At 37.2% G+C, this 22,157-nt stretch overlaps 1 protein-coding gene across 1 annotated transcript in view; it reads left to right on the top strand.

The window, feature by feature from the left end:
* LOC125830041 (uncharacterized) overlaps positions 1-17,157 on the top strand; it is a 38,648-nt gene extending 21,491 nt beyond the window's left edge. Inside the window, exons 5-12 of the mRNA XM_049509257.1 lie at positions 9,236-10,047; positions 10,146-10,268; positions 10,361-10,449; positions 10,556-10,756; positions 11,439-11,840; positions 12,854-12,937; positions 13,118-13,337; positions 16,921-17,157. Of these exons, the coding sequence (XP_049365214.1) occupies positions 9,236-10,047; positions 10,146-10,268; positions 10,361-10,449; positions 10,556-10,756; positions 11,439-11,840; positions 12,854-12,937; positions 13,118-13,159 (1,753 nt within the window). The 3' untranslated portion in view covers positions 13,160-13,337; positions 16,921-17,157. The remainder of the gene's footprint in view (positions 1-9,235; positions 10,048-10,145; positions 10,269-10,360; positions 10,450-10,555; positions 10,757-11,438; positions 11,841-12,853; positions 12,938-13,117; positions 13,338-16,920) is intronic.
* Positions 17,158-22,157: the final 5,000 nt, after the last annotated feature.

Raw genomic sequence — 22,157 nt, 5'->3', positions numbered from 1 at the left:
CTTCTTCATCCAATCATTTCCTAACACTAGATCACATCCTGTAAGTTGATTATTCTCAGATGCTCCTTCAAGGCTTTTCCTTCCATTTTCTAACTAAAACCAGACAACTAGTATGACATATCACATAATTCCCATCAACAATAGTGACCCTCATAGGAGGGCTATACTCAGCCACACAACCAGCGTCATCAACGGCTTGTTCGTCTATGAAGCTGTGAGTGCTACCAGAATCAATCAACACCGCCGGTGTCCTATTCCTGACAAATCCTTTTACCAATATAACATTTACTCCCAGGCTACTGCCAGTCAAGGCACTCAAACATATGGCCTCCATAACCTCCTGTTGTATCTCTCCTTCAATGATAAGATCTGGTGGTTCAGGTACCTATATTTCATCTGGCTGTATGGCCTCTTCTTCACCGCTCATGCAATTCAATTGCTTAGCCTTACAGTTGTGTCCTGGGTAGTACTTCTCTCCACACTTGAAACATAACTTGTTGCTCTTTAGGTGTGTTACACCTCTGGGGTTAACCTAAAAGTGTTTGGCTGAGGGTTGTTCACAGCAGCAGGTTTGGAGTAATTTGAACCACTAGCAACAGTAGGAACTGGATTACTTCCCATAACCTTCTTTGTAGAGCTAGACCCTCCCACCTGATAGGAAGTTTTAGCCGTCATCATGTTCTTCTTTTGAGTTGCTTCTATTGCTTTCTCCTGTAGTCTAGCCTGCTCTATAACTGCTCTTACTGTTACTGGCTAATACGTTTTAACCCCAAACTTAATTTCTTCCTTCAAAGCCCTAATAATACTTGACAGGAAATGAGCCTCATTCAAGGCTGGATTCCTTATTATCATCTAGGCTTTCAAGTCTTCAAACTTGCCAAGGAATTCATCTGTAGTTCCTATTTGAGATAACTTATTAAATTCCTCAACGGTATCTTCAACCACTGTCTCCCCAAATCTCACACAAAGTTCCTCCTTATATTCAGCCAAAGTAACTACTCCTCTATCCAAAAGAATGAATTATACCATGTTTCATCAAGTCCATTCAAATAGAGTGCAGCTCCCTTTACCTTTTGATTATCAACCGTTCTGTATAGGTTAAAGTACTTTTCACACTTACGCAACCATACCTTAGGTTCGTTCCCTTCGAAGCTTGGTAGTCCCATTTAGGAGGTTGAATTTGGCAATCTGGCCCTACCTTCCTGTATGGGATTTGGTAGCAACCCATCTCTAACTGGAAAAACACCTTAAGGAGCTCTGACTGGTGTTCTTTCTAGAGCTGTCAAACAATCCAAAATAAGCTCCAAGGTTCCCCTGATTCCTGTTTGAGTTTCCTGTAAGTCTTAGTGAGATCTCCCAAAATTTTGTCATGACTCAACAACTTATTGTCTAATAGCTTCATCTAGGTCCCTTCAGCCATTTTCACCTTCACAAGTTGCGTGAAACCTGGCTTTGATACCAATTGTTAGAACCTGACCTTGATTCAACAATTATCGAACTGAGATTTAATAAAAAAAGTTGAGTTTTTTGGACAATTTTCTATTAATCAACTGAATTGAAGGAATTACAACTTAAAACAATAAAAAACAAATCTTAAGTTTGGAAGTTTCCATAGATGAGTCCTTAATCTGCAAAAGAAGAATGAGTGGGATTAGGAAGGAAGAAGAAGAAAGGAGATCTCTGAGAGAAAAGAGAAGAGGTGAGAAAGATACCAATTATCCGTTCAGCTTCTCTTTCCTCTGCAGAGTTGGTTAAATCAACGTGACTTGTGCTAGTTTGGCATTGTGATGACGTGGCTGCATCTCCTCCCTCTAATCTCATTAATCTATATCTAATCTAGGCCGTTGCTTCTACCCGATAGTTATAACTACTTATTGGAAGCTCAAGGTCATGACATGTTATTGGACAAGAAAGTGATTAATAATTGGTATCCCTCCCTCCTTTCTTGCATGAAAAGCATCATGAGATGTAAATTTGTGTTCACATTCTCCACTATTAGGACGACTCCCATGCTGTTGTCTGGGCAAAGGACAGTTTTCTCATATTTTAGTGATCCGTATTGATGCTAGCGAAATGCTCTTGATCTTCCCTCCATATCAATCATAACTATGGTTATACTGCTCTTCTACGGTTCTCGATTTTTAGGAATGAGATATTTTTTGCTTGTATCTTTTGTTGGGATTGAAATAACATGGAGTCATGCAAAACTTAACAATTGCAAACCTTAAGCGATGATAAATCAGAAACAAAAGCAAAGTATATTAAAATAGTGCTTAATGCTTAATATGATTTGACCAATTGACCTACTTATGAGAAAACTAATAATATAAAAGAAAGCATTGAAACTATCAAGAGAAAAATCTCTCCCTAAACAAGACTCTTTAACTCTAAGGGGTCGTTTGGTTTGAATTCAAGTTATGATGGGATAAATTATGATGGGATTAGTTATGATGGGATAAGTTATGATAAGATTATTTTTTATTGAGTGTTTGGTTTGTTGTATTCAAAATAATAAATTTAAAGAACAATTTACTCTTTTACAAAAATGCCCTTCATGAATGTAAAAAGTGATGTCTAAAAAGGGTTGAAAGAGACATTTTTGTCATTTACTTATTTTATCCTGGGATAAGATTACTATACCACCCAAGGGGAAGGATAACTTATCCCGGTACTAATTATTAATCCCGGGATAAGTTATCCCGGACTTGCCAACCAAACAACAAATTAAGTGGTACTATAATTTAATCCCATGACTATTTGGTATTATACTTCACACCAAACGACCCCTAAAGGATTACATTGAGGATGCTATTGTGTTCTTGTGAAGGATCTTCAATTTATAGAAATCCAAAGCCTTTTCTTCTGTGAAAGAGGTTACCGAAATATCAAAGCTATTTATATTTTCTCTTGGGAAAAGTAAAGATTAATCATGGTGAACTCTATTCCCTTCCTTCAATAAAAGGTAAATCCAAATATGGTAAGAAAATTAGGGCAAGCCCTAACAATTCTTCTCTTTGGCCTTGATATTCTTGACAACAATCGTGATTCCTCCAACGAAGACTAAATAGCCTATAGTAGATCTTCTATTAATTTTGGATTCAGTTTAATCAACATCTACAAAACACTCAACACAAGTATGTTCGTGATTGTTATACAATATAACAAGTCTAGTAGTGCCTTTTAAGTAAAATAGAATTTGTTTCAAAGCTGGCCAATGTTTAACCGTAGGTGCGGACATGAGTTGTCTAACAACACATACAACAAAGACAATGTTTGAATGAGTCATAGTGAGGTAGTTTAACTTCCTAACTTACCTCCTTTATCTCTTTGGATCATTCAAGGAGATCACCATCATCTTTTATAAGATGCACATCGGGAATCATTAGAGTACTGCAGGGTTTGGCTTGCAATTTTCCATTTTTTGCAAGTAGGTCAAGAATATACTTTCTCTGAGGTAGATGAATTCCATTCTTGCTTCGATTGACTTCTACAAAAGCATTTCAATTGGACCACTCGTATGCAGGAAAGACTTAAAGGGAAAAGATTCATGCATAATCGTTTTCTATGATGACAATGTCATCAACATATACAACAAGGAGGATAGTGCAAGTTGTTGATTGTTGATAGTAGATTGAATGATCACATTTGCTCATTTTCAGGCCAAATCTGAACCATCTCACTAAATTGCCAAATCAAGCTCGAGGGCTCTGTTCAAGCCATACAAGGATTTCCTTAAATGTCAGACACTTCCCCTCGAGCAACAAAATTGGGTGGTTGCTCCGTATACAATTTCTCTTGAAAATAACCATGAAGGAATAATGTAAAGGCCAGTTCTATGAAGCAGCTAGAGAATGAAGAAGCAGGCAAAATTGAGTTTGGCAATCAGGGAGAAGATGGCGAAATAATCCATCCCATAAGTCTGAGCATACCCTTTAGCATGATACGATAACCAAAATTAGAATAACTAAGAAAAAGACATCCTGATGTAAGTCAGTTATTCCTTTTATTATAGGTGTTGTTGTGTCTTGAGATCATTTCCATGGTTTCGTTGCATCACAAGGAGCAATTTTGAGGAATAGTCACTAGTCTTGCCAAAAATCCATTTCAGTCAACTTTAACCGTAAAAGACTGACTTACATATCACTGGTTTCATCCCTTTGGGTAGATCCACCAAATCCCACAAGTGGTTTTCCTCGAAGGCATGTATTTCCTCAAGCATTGCATTAGACCATCTATAATGACTCAAAGCCTCTTTCACTGCTTTAGGTACAATGATGGAGTCTATAGAAGCAATCAAAGATCTAGATGTGGAGGGTAAGCGGTTATAGGAAACAAAATTAGTAATTGAATATGTGGATTTGCAAGTATGTACCTTTACGAAAAGTAATTGGAAGGTCAATGTTTTCTAAAGTATCAGGCGGAGGAAAATCTGATGACAAAGGAACTAGTGCAAGACATATCATTGATATCTCTTCTCTTTGAGTAAACTTGAACAATTGGCACTTTTGCTGGCGCAAAAAGAATAACTGTTGAAGGCACAATAGTGGATTAGTGCTCAATAGAAGTACTAAGAAACGGAAGAACAACTTTATCTAATTTTCCTGTCAGGAAACGAGTAACTTGATAGACTAACCATTCATCTTCCTTTTCTTGACTCGTAGAAATGGGAGGTGCATAGAAGAATGGTGTAATTTCTAAAATACCACACAAGTTGATGCCATATATTTTCCAAGTTCAGTAGAATAATGCTTATACCTTCCTAAAGGCAAGAATATCTCGAGAAAACTCACTTCAATACGTTGGAATCCAACTTGGTAACGAATGATCGAACATCTCGAACAAAACATGTACTTCCAAACACCTTAGGTTCCACTGGAAATAGTGACTTGTTTGGAAAAAGAACATGATAAGGCATGTCACCACTAAGTACAGATGGCATGCGATTAATATGAAAACAAGTCTTGAGACCGCATTGGCGTAAACTATTTAGGAACCTTCATTTGGAATAAGAATGCCCAAGCTGTCTCAAGTAGATGTTTGCTCTTCCGCTCAGCAACTCCATTTTGAGAGGGTGTATCAACACATGGAGATCGATGGAGAATACTATGTTGTCTCACGTAGGACCAAATCAACTGTGACATGTATTCTTTAGCATTATCATTCCTTAGAATACACATGGAAGCATTGAATTGAGTTTTAATTTCAGCATAAAAGGCACTGAATAAATTAAATCCAGGTCATCCGAGAGAAATCATCCGCGTAAGTGACAAAATACTTGTGCCCAATTTTGAAAATGACATGACATGGTCCCAAGACCCTAGAATTAACTAACTCAGCCCACATATTAACTCTTGGACCTACTCAGTTATGTATTTTGCAAACCGACATGATTCACATTCCAATGAAGAAATATTTTGGAACTGAGGACAGGGCTTCTGTAGCAGAGGTAGAGAAGGTTGTCCCAATTGACAATGTGTTTCAAATGCATCCACGATACTAGATCAGGCAACTGACCAAGACTCTCATTCATCAAGGATGTAGAGTTCAATGTATACATATCCTTTACCAATAACCTGATTCGTGGTAAGATCACAAAACAAACAATGATCAGGAAAGAATGAGATATAACAATTAAGTTCTTTGGTAACTTTGCTAACAAAAATCAAATTAAAGGCAACTTTGGTAGACTAAATACAAATAACGGGGCAATCGATGAGGTTGGTTGAACAATCCCAAATCTACCACTGTTACAAGTTGATCCATTATCTAACTGGAGAGGGTGCTTTGTGTGATCAAACGCTAGACAAAAATATTAGGATTACATGTCATGTGATTTGTGGCACCTAAATCAATCACCCATTTATTTGAAGAGGTGATAAGACATGTTTTATCTGGCTCAAGAAAGACATTAATTGAAGTGTGTATCCTTTAATGATTTTTGATATTGAGAGAATTTAGCAAACTCCTATCCGAAACCAAAACCATTTTATCTGATAATGGACTAGAAGCAGTCATTTTCCCAACTAATATATTCATAGTATCAAAATAAGTTCATTGAGAATCCTCCAAAGCTAAACTATACCCAAACTAAGTCTTTTCTAGACACAAATAAAACTCCAATCAAGTAAACCACGTGAAACAGACTAGGGAACTAACACAAAATCAACTATTAATGTCAAGGCAACCTGGAGAAGCATGGACCGAGATTTGTTCCTTCTTTTTCAATCAAGAATTTCCACCAAAAAGAGAGAATAATCGAACTTCACAAAATAGAAGCCCTAGCCATAAATATCTGCCAGCAAATAAGAGGCACAAGATGAAAACCAAAGAATTAATCCAACACCATTTGAACAAGTTCAAACAAAATAGAGGACAAATTTTCTCAAATAAAGCAGAGGACTTGATCAGGTTCTTCTCAAACAAATAGAGGACTAATATGATCCCTCAACTAAAGTTCCACTCACCCAAATAAAAATAGTAGAACCTGGAAAAGAAATAGCCACTTAAAGATTAGATTAGACAAACGAGTAGAACCTGGAAAAGAAATAGCCACCTATAGATTAGATTAGAGAAATGATCTAGAGAAATGAAGCAAAAAAATGGATCTCACTAGATCCAACTGAGAGGACCACAAAATATATAGTCTGGAAAAGGCAGGGCGATGTCAGAGAGGAGAAGGAAGTTGGACTGAAATTGAGTTCGGTGTTAAGGCAATAAGCCTAACTACGGCGAAGCCAAAGATCTGGCTCTTATACCATGTAACTAGTATATGAAATGGAAGAACTTATATTTCATTATTTCGGAAATACATGTATATATACAATTACTAGTGGTTCTATCAAATGCAAGTAAATATCCTACACTAATGAACTAGTGGTTTGTGTATATGGATTTGAGCAATCCATTCTTCTTGAGCTAACTTTTGGAGTTGAGTTAAGCTAATGTGTCATATCTTTACATGGTATTAGAGCCAGAATCATCCCTATTTGGGCTCTTAGTCCACACTCTAGTTGGGTGTGGATGTGAAGGTGGTGTTAGAGTGGGTTAGAGTCCCACATCGATTGGGGAATGAACGGGTGGTCTGTTTGTATAGACTTGTACAATTCTCCCCTCATGAGCTAGCTCTTGGAGTTGAGTTAGACCTAGGTGCCATATCTGTATAGATTGAATGTCGGAGCCCATGCAATAGAAGTAAACATGGATTGAACATTGGAACCCAAGTGTTGAAAGTAAGCAACAGTTGAAAGTTGAAGTTCATGTGTTAAAAGTAAGCATGAGCTGAAAATTAGAGCCCATGCATTAAAAGTAAGCATGGCTTAAAAATACTTTTTGTTTTTAAAGATGTAGCAACATGATTGTTGAAAATTATCTCCATATGTAGTACTTCAAACTTTTTTTTGACAATTTGTTTATCGTCAAATTGGTTACAACTTGAGCTGAACTTACTTTGAACCAGTCTTCGACCTCATTGAACCATTTACTCTAATATCGAAATAACAAGGTGTTATGCAGAAACTAACAACTGCAAACCTTAAATGAGGATAGATCAGAAACAAAAGAGAAGTAGAATAAAAGAGTGCATAATACTTAATATGATTTGTTCAATGACCTACTTATGAGAAAACTAATAATATTAAAGAAAGTGTAGAAACTATTAAGAGAATAATTTCTCCCTAAACAAGCCTCTTTAATTCTAAAGGACTACGTTGTGGATGTTGTATATTGCATATCATGGTAAATGGTACCGTTTGATGTGTGCTCAAAGTAACTTGGTGTGGGGCTTCATTCCTGGAGCATGTTAACCTACAACCTCAACAAAAACTGAAAGCTATCCATAAAATTGACACAACTGAAAGGAAGCCCAACATCATGCATCCATCGTGCAAACATTGCAACTGCACAATCCGTCAAAATCTTCTTGGCAATTCTATGGGATGTTCACCTCTTTTCTTGCCTAACCACATCCTTCAGATACTTCGTGAAATAAACTTCTGTAGGACCTACCACCAGTAAATCTACAAGTTGAAGAGAATATTACTTTTTTAATTTTTTAATTATTTTTGAGAGAAGGGGTATTGACAAATCATGACCCTCATGTTCGTTCATATTTTTTCTCAACATACTTTTCTAAATTTTCCTTAACATGTTCCTCATATTTTGGACGGGATATGACATTGCTATTACCATCTCTACGATGTGTGTGACAATCAATTCAAACTTTGGTAACTATTGAGAATATAATTAAGTAAATAAAAGTGTACTCTCTCTAACAGCTTATAAGATGGTGACACACTTCAATATTGTATTAGAGTAGACAGAGGTCCTAGGATGGAATCCGACCAACTCCCATTATCAAAATGAACTTCTATGTGCTTGGCCCATGAAAAATTTGTAGGCTCGTACATGGAGGGGGCATGTTGAGAATATAATTAAGTAAATAAAAGTGTGCTCTTTCTAACAATTTAAGATTTTTGTGAGATGGTTACACGCTTCATCAGTAACCTTGTTACGAAATACGTTGGGTTGAAAGTTGGGTCTCTCCTTTCATCAGATGATTCCATTTAAATTGCTGTTATTAGAAAAATAAATTCACTGAAATAGAATAATAAAATAAAGAGACAGAGACAAAGAATTCACAAATAAAAAAGGACTGCAACAGAGAGAGGAAGAAATAGAATAATTTTGAAACAGACTGCTATCTCGTCTAAAATCTTCGCTTTATTTATTGAATTATATCTTCAACATCTTCAGTGTCTTAGAGAATGACTCACATCCCACTTTTTCCTCGGGAATCTATTGTATCTCGCTCCCAACATTTTAATGGCTCAACTGTCTGCTTGTGAAAACCCCTCACATCCCCACTCAATTGTTCTGTCCTCACTTTTAGCATTTGCATATCCATTGTAGTAATTTATTCCTGAAAGATGCGAATAAAGTCGTCCATTGCCTTGTAGTGGAGTCAGACTCATGCTTGTTTTATCAGACACACCAAATTATCTTATCTTTATTTTCCAATATCCATTGCCATTGTGCGAGGGACTTCTTAGTTCTGAAAAAGATTCTGATTCCTTGATTTGTTATTTCTTTTTGGTGTTTTAAAAGAGGGGGTAATTTATTTGTTATAGAAAGTGTACCACCTGCGTAAGAAAAAAGAGGACCTAAGAGAGATGTCTTCACTTTTCCAAATAACAAATTTTGGCATATGAACTTCTGTATATCCGTAATATCTCCTCAGGGAACGCTACAGAGACCTCATAAAGCAGTGCCAATCAATGCATTCCAGTGTAGGAACTGGTTCCCTTGCTTATGTTGTTGGGTCCAAGGTCATGGACATGAGAACAAGTTCCAAAGATGACTGCCGAAGAGAAGCTGATGTCAAGAGCAGTCAAGCTTCTGATGTAAATACTGACAATTTATACGGTAACAGTGATGTTGATAATAATTGTATAGACACACAACATACACATCAAAGGGAAAGCTCTACTGATTCCGGTGACCTTATAAGTGCAAGGGGAAGCACAGATGAGGCAGCATTGGACTCTTTCTTTTCTGTGCCTACTTTGGGTCCATACGGCTGCCGATCCACCGAACATGCGGGTGAAGCATGTCAATCAGCATCTGTAAATGAGAACTATTTTGATTTTCCTGCTTTACCTGTTACTGACTTATTTGGAAAGAGTATCAAAAATAAGAAAGGTCATAGGTCATATGGTAAGAGAAATTTAGCAAGGCGTAAATTGAAATATGGAGAAGACAAGATGCACAGTTTCAGAATAAATAATAATGCAGATCTAGTCGTAGAAGCAAATGTTTCCTCATCAAATGACGTGTCTCATTCCCTGAACTCTGAAATTGAGAGGGTTCATCCTACTGGGCCGGATTCAGTGTCATGGTCTGGAAAATTCCAGGAACGTGAAACAGAGATTTTTACCAAACTCAGAATATCTGACGCACCCGACACTCCAAGTATGAATGCGAGAACACCTCCAAGAGGTGGTTTCAGTGATGAAAGAGTGTCGGAATGGCTCTGGACATTACATCAGATAGGTAAGTTCAGCATTAGTGATCACCTCTTTTTTCCTACAGAAAATTTATTTACCTGAATGTTAATGGTATTGAAATAGAATTCCTTTTTTGGCTTTTAGTTGTTGATGTAGTCAGAACAGATAGCCATCTTGAATTCTATGAGGATAGAAAAAATTTGGCTAGAATGTCAGATATCCTGGCTGTTTATGCATGGGTTGATCCGGCAACGGGATATTGCCAAGGTTGTTCCTTGTCTTCTGACAAAGTTCTTTTTGCTGTATCAATTCAAAGCTCTTGAAGCGATTCCTTTATTTTCTTCTCTTATTTTTTCTAGGAATGAGTGATCTCTTGTCTCCTTTTGTTGTTCTGTTTGAGGATAATGCTGATGCATTCTGGTGCTTTGAGATGCTTCTACGGAGAATGGTCTGTACATGAACAACAATTCATGCATTATTTCCGTCTTTAGTTCTTCATTGTTATTCCTTTCTTTTGGTGCTTGTGACTTTATTTAGTGTTTCCTTCTCTTCAGCGTGAGAACTTTCAGATGGAAGGGCCAACTGGAGTCATGAAGCAATTGCAAGCTCTATGGCATATTGTGGAACTTACAGATCGAGAAATGTTTTCTCATTTGTCAAGCATAGGTGCTGAAAGCCTTCACTTCGCCTTCCGGATGCTTTTGGTGCTCTTCCGCCGAGAATTATCTTTTAATGAGGTTCTTTGTATGTGGGAGGTTTGTGTTTCTGTTTTTATCGAGAATCAGAATGTTAGTTGCAAGGTGAAAGGACATGCCCTAATGAGAAAGCACCAATCCTTTAGCAGGACAAGTACTATAGCATCAGAAGTTCTCTTGTAATTTGATGGATTTGTTTACCTGGACCCTTTTCTTAATGAGTTCTAATTTCTGGGTTACTTCTCTTTTTATTTTCCTAAGAATAGACAAAGAGATGATTGAAAATGACAGTGCTGTGTCTATTAATAATATACATCTTAAATTCAGCTCTATCTACTATTTAGCTTTATAGCATCTTTTGGGAGTAGCCATATAATCAGCTAAGTTAGTCTTGTTTAACATTTCAGGGATATGACTGTATCACCATTCAAGCTCTCTACCATTTTTCACCACAGACTTATCCTAAATGTAGTATCCCCCATACACTTATAAAAACATACAATTGCGAGCATTTGTAGTAAGGAGAAGGAAAAGAATTATCAAGGAGCGTGGAGCGACAATAAAGTTCAGAGATCTCATATGACTAAGATTTCGTTCATCAACACGATTGTCATGCAATATTATTGATATTTAATATGGATAGTTTTTGTTCCGTTTAGTCACAAGCATGTCTTCTTTCTCTTCAATATCATTAGGTGTTTTCTGTTGTTATTCATCTGCTTAACTTATTTGGACTTTGCAGATGATGTGGGCTGCAGATTTTGATGAATCGGTTGCTTATCATCTAGAGGAGAACTGCCCTGAAATATTGGTCATTCAGATTCCAAAGGAATCTGAGGCAGAATCAGGAGAAGAAATTATTGAGAATAACAATAGTGATTCAAAGGATGACTCGCCCTCTAAACATGGAAGTGGAGAGCATACTGTCTCTGCAAACAACGGGATGAAGCTTTCCTTAGCTCATCCATTTTGTGGCCTTACAAGGAATTTTTGGTCCAAAAGTAGTGGCATGCACAGTGTTAATATGGTCTCATCAACAAGGAGTACTGTCGATGAATTACCAGTTTTTTGTGTAGCAGCTATTCTTGTCATGAACCACCAGAAGATCATTAAACAAACTCACTCAATTGATGATCTTATAAAGGCAGGTTTATTTAAATTAACATCGACTGTGCTACACTGATCGTTGAGTGGATGCTTTCAACTGTGTGATTATGTCATTGTTAATTACTTTGGTTTATGTGTCATTCTGATTTTGAAAGGTAATGTGAAGTAATCAGTTCAGCAACTCTATGTGGTGGTGCTTATTTTTCTGTTTGTTTAATCTCATCTTTTTAGTTTTGGACTCCACAAGAATTTGCCTATATTTCCTGTTAAATCTTCTTATCACTAGTCACTATACTACTACAGACAAAAACATATGTTGCATTGAAGATTTCTCTTTATTTATTTCTTTATTTGTTTCTCATTTTACATGACCCTGATGGTTTAGCTACTAATATCGTTAATTGCTTCCTGGATCGTGTTTCCAAAACATTAGCTAGTTATTATGCTAAAATATCAGGTTTTGGCATTACAGCTGAAAACCTCCTAAGTTGTGTAACTTTTGAACATGCTGTGATGTACGTAAACTCGTGATCAACCATTACTTCCCTAAAAATTGCTTTGTGTATTTAGGTCCAAGTGTAGTCAACAGGAACTTAATGCATCTCTATTTTGCTGCTGAAGGGTTAAAAATAAATTTTGAAGATTCAGATTATTTTTATGTTTATCATGCTTGTTATATTTTAAAGTGTGTTTGTCCTTCCGTTGATATATCAATTTACTATATTAACATGCTGATGGACCTTGGACTGCACCTCACTTCATGAACATGGCGTTATTATCTTCTTTAGGGGCGGTGATTGATTATTCTGTCATTTTGGCTGGTTTTTCAGATGCCTCCTCATTTTTACCTTGGTGCTATCTGATGTGGATGTTGGTCTTGAATTATTTTCTGGCACCTCTCTCTCTCTCTCTCTGTATTTGCCTGTCTTATGAATTATGAATTTGTTTGGAGTTTACACACGTGCACATTGCATGAAAATTATGAATTTGTTGGAGTTACATTGTTAGTATTTACTATTTACTGATAATTATATGTTGAACATGCATCAGATATTCAACGACAATATGTTAAAGATTCGGGTCAAGAGGTGTGTACGGACTGCCATCAAACTGCGGAGGAAGTACTTCTACAAGGTTGTATCTTCTAACCTGGCGTTGGGATTTTGATACTTTTTCCTGTTCAATGGGATCCTTCAAGTTTTCATACGAGATGGCACCATTTACTAGTTCCTATTTTTAAAATTTTATCTGGACAAGTTGGTCTTGCTAATAAAAACCTACTGTTTTTAAATGTCTCTTTCCTATTTGAAGCAGCTGATTAAAGGTAGAAATCCAGCAGCCCAAAATGGTGACTGAGTGTTTGGACTCTTCCATTTGCTTATATGGCAAGTCAGATCTCTCATGTGGAGTTATTAACTGTAATATGATCTTAACGTTGGAGTGCGGAACAATTATCAGATATAGTTTTCTTTGGAGTTTATACAGCAATGTGGTTGGCATTTGAGTATACGCCCATGCACTACCTTCACGCAAGGTACTTTGCAATTTTTTGTTTCTCATCTGAACCCAATACAGCAGTCTTGTGTGTTTCCCGAAATTCTTGTTTTTGATAATTTATGAGACCTGACTTCTGATGGACCATGCAAATTTCCTCTCTTTTTTATTCATGCCTCGGGTTTATTTTTAGTGACTGTTGGACGACAATTCGACCACATGAGAATTCGGCTGGAGAAGCATAAAGGATTTTAGGTTTAAATTAGTCAAGAGAAATATGATTTCTTGAAGTGATGGAACAACTCAAGAAATATCCTCTCAAAATGGAGTTGTTAAGAGGAAGAATAGGCATCTTCTTAAGACAGCTGGGGTACTTTTGTTCCAAATGAAGGTTCCTAAACAACTTTGGGTTGTGTAATCTCTATTGTTCGTTTTCTAATAAATCGTGTGTCATCGAATGTGCTTGTTGGTAATGTGCCTAACAGTGTTCTTTTTCCATATAAGTCACTAATTTCGATGGAACCTGGGGTATTTGGAAGCTCATGTTATGTTCGAGATGTTCAACCACCTATTACCTAGTTGTATCCAAATGCATTGAAGTGTGTTTTCTTGGGATATTTTCGCCTTCAAAAGGGTATCGGTGTGATCACTGAGTTCTCTACGGACAATCAACAGTTGGTATCACTCTTTTCGTTGTTTATGTTGACAATATTGTTATTACATGAGATAATTTTGCAGGAATTTCTCCTTTCAAGAAGTTTTTACGTGCCAAGTTTCATACCAAACACTTGAGGTAGTTGAAATACTTCTTGGGCATCGAAGTAGCAAAAAACAAGAAAGAGGATTTTCTTGTCCAAAGAAAGTATGTAGTGCCCTACTTGCATAAACTGGAAAATTGGGAGCCAAACGGTGTCGTACACCAATAGTTCCTAATGTACTTTTTACTAAGGATGATGGTGACCCTTTTGATGATCCGGAAAGATACAAAAGGTTAGTTGTGAAATTGAACTAACTCATAGTGATCCGTCCAGATATTGCATATGCATTAGTATCATTGGTCAATTCATGTCTGGATTGACAGTCAAACATTAAGTAGCCTTGGATCAGATCTTGTGCTACTTAAAAGGAGCTCCTACCTTGACATACTCTATAATGATCACAGACATACTTTTATTGAGTGTTTTCATATGTTGATTGGGCTGGCTCAAGAATTGATAGAAGATCTACTGCTGGTACTGCGTCTTTGTTGGTGGAAATCTATTATCTTGGAGGAGTAAGAAACAAAATGTTGTATCTCGATATAGTGCAAAATCTGAGTATAGAGCTATGTCTCGATTGGCATGTGAAATACCATGGATTCATCACCTTTTAGTTGAAGTCGGTATGAATCCTTTGTCTCCAGCAAAACTTTGGTGTGAAAATCAGGTTGCTCTACACATTGCCGCAAATCCAGTGTACCATGATCGAATGAAACACATTGAAGTTGATTATCACTTTTGTTCGTGCGAAGATTAAAGAAAACATGATTTCTACTGGCTATGTGAAGATAGGAGAGCAATTAAGTGATATATTCATGAAGACTTGAATGGAACTAGGGTGGAATATTTTTGTAACAAGTTGGACATGATTAATATCTATCTACAACTTGAGAGGGGGAGTGTAATAGAATATACATAGACACCGAATGAACATAGACAGATCTTCATATAGAATACATAGCACAATCATAGGTTGAGATATTTAGTGATTTTGTTTTCCTTTGATAGATAACTTATACACCTACAATATCTCTCCTTTTGGATTAATACAATGTTAAAATTGCTTCATTCTCTATGTATTTGACAGTTTTATAACAGTCATCTTAATAGGAAGATTATGGTAAATGATTATTTAAGGCAATAAATAAGGTGAAGAAGAAACCGTGCACTTGGTGTTGCTCTGGAAAATAATGAGATTGTTGGATGATAGGGTGGATTTCCAAAAGGCCTAAGATACTATTATTGATCAATGTTCGGCTCTGCAGAACATACGCCAAGTGGTTTTGCAATACCAAAAGTAGCATTATGAGCTTGTAGAAAGAAGTGTAGAATGGAAACAAATGTGTTTACGGAAAGAGAAACTCCTCTCTAGAAGCAAAGACGCAAATAATAAACCTACAAAGAAGCTGTAATATTAGACCTAAAAGAAACTCTGGCCAGTCCACAGAAAAGTGGGGGATGCTTGTGGGGGCTTTCTGGATGTTGATTTTAACTTGTTTGATGTAGGATGGGGAACAAATTCAGGTTCTAGTTTATGTTAGAGAGTTAGCCTTGAAGTCTTAAAAAATGGAGAGGAAATATAGAGGAAATGAGGTGGGAGGAAAGGGAAAGAGGGTTTGTCTAAGAAGGGGAAGGAAGCGAGAGGAGACATATGATGAAGGAGAGGATGGAAACGACTATGGAGAGGGGATTGATTAAAGGAAATTTTGAGAGTAAGGGAATCGTTCTGAAGCAGAAAGTGAGAGTCAGTTCACTTATTTCCATCAGCCAACTCGAACGAAAATTCTTGAATTTAAATTTTATAACTAATTGATTGTGTTTATTTATAGTTGTATCTGCAGATAAACAGCAGTAACATTTATGATGGGAAGCCCTGCATACATAAGGTGTGCACAAAAGTAGACTAACTTACAAAATAACATAGTTTTGCACGAAGACTTTAAACGTCACTGATGTTTATATACTAACATGATTCTCTACAAAGAGTTACGTCCCACTCTTAAAAGCACGCTGATATGAATCTCCTTCCATATGGTACACATGAGCACTAAAGGAGTTACGTCCCATGCTCTTTCTGAGTTTCCACCCTAGTACCACTATTTTACAGTCTCTAGCATATCGCCCAGTAGACTCCTGACATTGCTACACATCATGCTTTGCAGCATGTACGCAATAGGGAAACCGAGTATTAGATGGTTCACATTCTCTCATGCTTGCTCGTGCATGAAGCTCAAGTTAATGTAGATTGTCCTCTGCAGGTTCTTTGCTGTTAGGGTGGCTCCCCATGCATCAGTGTACACAGCACAAACGAAGGAATACTTTCCTCATTGCTCTTGAGATCCATATTAAAGAGCAAACATTTCTTATTCTCCTTCAACTATCTATTGTAGAATGACTTGACTTGCATTAATTGAAAAGGAGTTCCATTGCCTTGGATGAATTGATTTGCATTTGGCTGCAGAATTGATAATTTGCCTAAACCATTATTTTTCGAGTCTTCTCTATGGATATTGGAAGTACTTGGTGAAAGAGCTAAAATTTAGTCTTCAGGTGACACGAGTAATTTTGAAATTTTCTTGATTCTATCGGAGAATGCTATGTAAAGTTTACCTTAGTGTAATTCTTATTATGCCTGATAATTTGTCTCTTGATTTGATGTTACCAATAGTAGAAGTACTGTAATCTGGAATTGGAGCCGAACACATATTTTGTACCTGTAATGGTTATACATTCTGATACATTTGGTATATTTCATATTATAGCAAGTGTCTCAGTATGCTTGCTATTTCTGCTTTCAAATTTCAAATATATCATGTTAATTGAAGTGGAGAACTAAGATGCACCTTTTTGTATTTTTTTCTGCAGGACTGTTAAATTGCATGTTTCATTTACTTTGGTTGGTGAATACAATCAAGTGGTTAGGGAACACAAACTTTGCTGTCATAAAGTTAGTGGTAAGGATTATGTATCAGCAATTTTGATAAACTTGTCAGCATTGAGATGTCTCAGGGGAGAGTTTAAAGAGTTGATGAGAATTAGGAGTGCCATTCAGATAATATTTCTGGAGAAAGAAAAAAATGAAGATTTTTTCATATCTTTGTTACCCGACTTGTCTTCAATCATTACCAGCGTAGAAACAGTAATAAAGTATTTATTTATCCTTACAAGCGTAGAAACAGTAAAAAAATGTGTTGTGCGGTACTTTATATGGGACTGTTCATGCTCGTTGACATGCAATCTCAGTGTAGTTGATAGACCTCCCATCTCGTTCAACCGCAAAGGGACTGAATGCTCTTCAGAGTTGGCTGCATACAAAAACAGATTCATGAAAGACCTTCTATTATAACTTTGTTGGTGAATTAGTATATTCTTGTCCTTTTTCTGGTGTGAATTTTGTTTTAGGTGAACACTTAATGAGACTTGATTTGTCATGCCGGCCTAGCTGTTTTTTTCTGAGTAGAGTTGTCAATGTGCTTTGTCCATTGCATGGAACAAGATGATCAATTATTGAAATTGTAGATGGAAAAATGAAAAACATCAACTTTGTTTTGTTTTGTTTGCCTTTGGTTATCATTTCGTCAAGACACTTTTCCTAAAAGGCTATTTCCTTGTAAGAAAGATAAAAATCTTAACAAGAATTTTTCCTTGCAATCATGAGGGAATGAACTCGAGCAAGTGATGGTTCTTCGGGCGAAGTGGGAGAATTATGAGAAATTATGCAAAAATGATTTTAGAAATTGGTATCCCTACCGCTGAAGTATCAACAGGGATGGCAATGAGGCGGAGTGGATGGGGGCGGGGTGAGTTTAAGGCTATGTGGGGCCGGGCGGGGCGGGTTGAAGTGGGTTTTTTAAAAATTAATGCGGTGCGGGTTGCGGGTATATGTGATTTTATGTGGGTTCAAATTTAATTTTAACTTTTTGTATGTTATAAGAGTGATAGAGTATTAATTATCAAGACAATTTCTATAAATCTACTAAAATATTCGAGATAGTATATGAAAATGGTTCAATAAAAATTAATACAATTTCTTACATGTTTTCCAATTGACCCCTAAAAAATAAAGTTTTAAGTCGTTATCCTATTAAATCAATACAACTTAATGAAAAAAATAATTTATTGTTATGAATTTTATTTTTAGTATCAAACTTAACTGGAAAAAAAATATTAAAAAAGTTATGCGGGGCAAGTTCATGCGGGGTGGGTTTATGTGGGGCGGGGTAGGGCGGGTTGAAAATGAAAAAAAGTTGTTATGCGGGGCGAGGCGGGGCGGATTAAAAAATTTGCGTGTTAAGCTCACCCCGCCCCACCCTGCACCGCCCCATTGCCATCCCTAAGTATCAAATTTGAAAAAAGAATTAGGTGGTATTTGAAAGGGAAAATAACACTTATATCTCAAGAAATAAAATATTTACACTTAAATGTCTCATTATTTTTATACCTCTTTTTATTTTAAAGGAAAAATTACCTATCTACACACCTTTATTTACTATATTTTATATTATTCTCTACCATTTCAAAATATTTTAAAAATCCATCTTTTCCATTCAAAAGCCCAAACGTTCGAATACATTACTCTCCACTCCAAACCCACCTTTCACCACTCCTACTTTCACTCCTTCAATTTCTCATTATTTTCACTCCCATAATCTAATCAGTTATCCCCTTAATTCCAATTTGAATTTCAAAAGCTTTCTTTCTAGTCAATCAATTTCAAATCTATCAGTAGGTATTTATCGTCTTCTCCATGTTGATGTTCTTCGAAAAAAGTTTTCATCAATTTTCTTATATATATATGGAAGATGCTCTTTTTTTTCAGTATTGTGATTACCCGATTAGATACATCTAACACTGATCGAATTTATGATTCTAATGATCCTAAATGCACTGAAAACAAATCTAAAAGCTTATTGATCCATTGACTATGATGAATCAAAGTTCTAAGAAGGCAATGTCGATGAAGAATGTACCTTCACCTTCCAAAGCAAAAGGGGAAAAGCACCCAAGAAAAGGGGTAGAAAAGTTGTCGGTGCAATTTCTCGACCTACATTATCTATGTAACACCCCATATATGAAAACATACCAGAGTTGCAGATTTTAGAAGCTACAGGTGCCACCGACGGGCACCACCTACGGATCGTAGGGTGACCCATGATCCGTGCTGGTGGTCCGTGGATGGTCACTACATCCCTCCCCCAGAAGTAGCCAAAAATCTAGCTAAGGGTCCTCCCACGCCAGGACCTACGAACCATAGGTCAGGCCATGGTCTGTGGTCAGGGGCGTGGGTCAACCCCCAGCTTTCAGCTCCCAATCGTCGACTGACGGTTGACCAGCACGGTCCGTCAGTCGATCGATGGTCCATCCGTCCCGTCAGTCGGTGACCCCGACAACTTTTAAGTCAGGGGTCTTTTGGTCTTTTCCTTATGCGTTGGACCCCTAAACTACGTCGTTTAAACCCTAAACTACGTGGTTTTGATAAGTTTTAGCCTAGAAACATAACTGAAACTTACCTAAGTCAAATTATTCATCAAAACTTAGAAAAATTAGAGAGTAAAAGGAGAAAGAGGTCAAGAACCCTAGTTCAAGAACGCAACAATGTTCCATCAGTTCCAGCCCCGAAATCGAAAGATTTCTCTGTTGAATTTGTCACCAGGTATGTGGGATTTCATTAGTGGGTTCCTTTCACCCATTAGGTCTCTAGATTTCTGTCAGAATACCTTAATGTTATCTAGACCTAGGGTTTCTTGAATGTTAGAATTGTTGGGTTTTCAACTGTTAGAATTATCCAAATTAAATTATCATGTTATTACTCAATTTCTCATATGATATCCAGAACCCTAGTTGTATATATTCGTTAGTTCATGAATTATGCATGTTAGGCCAGATTATTCAGTTATTCCAGATATACACATGCTTCAGTTTACAAATGTCACATTATCAATCATAATTGTTACTTTCTCAGAGTTTGCATGTCAGTATTTGAGCTATCCAGTATTACAGAACTTCAGTCATAAAAATGGTAAATTACTTAATCAATTGGGAAGCTTAATATCGAGTGGACTAGGGTCAGTCACCCTCAAGTCCTAGAACTACGTGCCCCGTAGGTTGTAAGTCCCCTTTGTGGGCATCATTTTAGTGATCATGCCAGCATGCCTCTATACCTCTGGCAAGGTATATTGGGTCCTCTCGATGGGGAGTATACATCAGACTCCACATTTAGCTCATATGGTTTTATGTCGATTATTAGTAGCTTCCTTACAGTTCAGTCAGACTTTATTGCATTGGCCATGTTATTAGTGTAGTTCAGTATTCAGTCTCAGCCTGTTATAAATTGGTCATTGCATTCAGTATTTCATGTTCAGTATTCTCAGTTGTATCTTGCTTATCTCATGTCAGATATATTTTCAGTTATGTTATTATTCAGCTTTGCTCTATCCTGCATGCTCAATAACTCTAAAGTACTGATGCATACTCTATGCTACATCTTCTCGTGACGTAGGTTCAGGTCCTCAACAATCAGATCACACATAGATCGGTTCCCGATCTTCAGTTCAGTAGCATCAGTGGTGAGTCCTCATTCTTCAAGGACTAGTGACATGGCTTATTGCTTTTAGCTTTGGTTTCAGTTTTTGCTAGATCTAGTTGGGTCATGTCCTAGTATTTCTAGTCAGTAGAGCTTTATTTCAGACATAGTTAGATTCAACTATAGTGTTAGAGTTTGACCTTTCATTTGTACTCAACTCACAGTTTTCATATATCTAGACAATATATGGGTATTTCCCATTATTTCAGACTTTCATATGATTTATCTTCCGCACAACTTTATTACTCAGTTTATCTTTAGTATGCTCATGATTATGCCAACAGGGTTAGCTTGGGGTCACTCGTGATCCTAGGTCCCGTGTCCGCATCCGGGGTAGCCTCGGGGCGTGACAAACTTGGTATCAGAGCACTAGGTTTAAGAGTCCTAGGATGTCTAAAAAGTCGCACTAAGTAGAGTCCTTTTCATGGGTGTGAAGTGCACCACATCTAATTAGAGGGAGGCTATGAAGTGTTTTAGGAAAACTTCAATTTCTTTGTTACTCTTATCGTGCGTAAGGTATGATCTAATTCCTCATTCCGACTCATCGTTTTGCATTTCCGATCATGCCTCCTCGTATAGCTTATGGAAGGAATGTGAATACCAGGAATGCAAACGCAGCTCCTTAAGTCCCAAATTAGGAAGTTTTGAATGCGGAGTTTTGAAACGCTATCATGTTATTGGCTCAGAGCGTGACCAACCAGAACAATCAGCAGGCTCCAGTTCCGGCAAATGCTAATGTTGGGTCAACTAGTTGACGGTAGAGTTCGTGATTTCATGAGGATGAATCCGCCTAAATTCTTAGGATCACAGACTGGTGAGGATCCCCAAAACTTCATTGATGAGGTCAAGAAGATCTTTGGAGTGATGCATGTAACTGGAAATGATAGGGTTGAGTTGGCATCTTACCAGCTTAAGGATGTAGCTCATATCTGGTATACTCAGTGGAAAGAGAACACGGGTACAAATGCAACTCCTATTACTTGGGAATGCTTTAGTGAGACTTTTCTGGACAAGTTCTTCCCAGGAGAGTTGAGGGAGGCAAAAGCTCAGGAGTTTATGAATTTGAGGTAGGGTTCTATGACGGTCCAAGAGTATGGACTCAAGTTCACCCAACTCTCCAAGTATGCTCCTCATATGGTTGCTGACTCCAGGGCTCAAATGAACAAGTTCATGTATGGGGTATCCGATCTAGTGAAGACAAAGTGTAGGAAGGCTATATTGCTTGAAGATATGAACATCTCTAGGCTCATGAATCATGCTCAACAGGTTGAGGGTGATAAGCTTAGGGAACATGCCAAGGAAAATAAGAAAGCAAGGAAATGCAATTATGACAATTCTCAACAGAAATCGGTGGTGGAAATCACTCGTAGTATCAGCAGAAGTCTTCAACTCCAGCACCTTCATCAGCTAGTGTTCCATCCTCCAAGATCTGTAATGATAAAAAAGGTTGGGCATCAGGCTCTAAGACTTAAGGTAGTGTTTCAGGCACCAGAACCTACCCAACTCGTCCAAAATGTGG

The sequence above is a fragment of the Solanum verrucosum genome, unplaced genomic scaffold (assembly GCF_900185275.1).
Source record: "Solanum verrucosum unplaced genomic scaffold, falcon-dt-bn FXZP01000151.1, whole genome shotgun sequence".
NCBI classification, from domain to species: Eukaryota; Viridiplantae; Streptophyta; class Magnoliopsida; order Solanales; family Solanaceae; genus Solanum; species Solanum verrucosum.
This window is presented reverse-complemented; position numbering and strand designations above follow the sequence as displayed.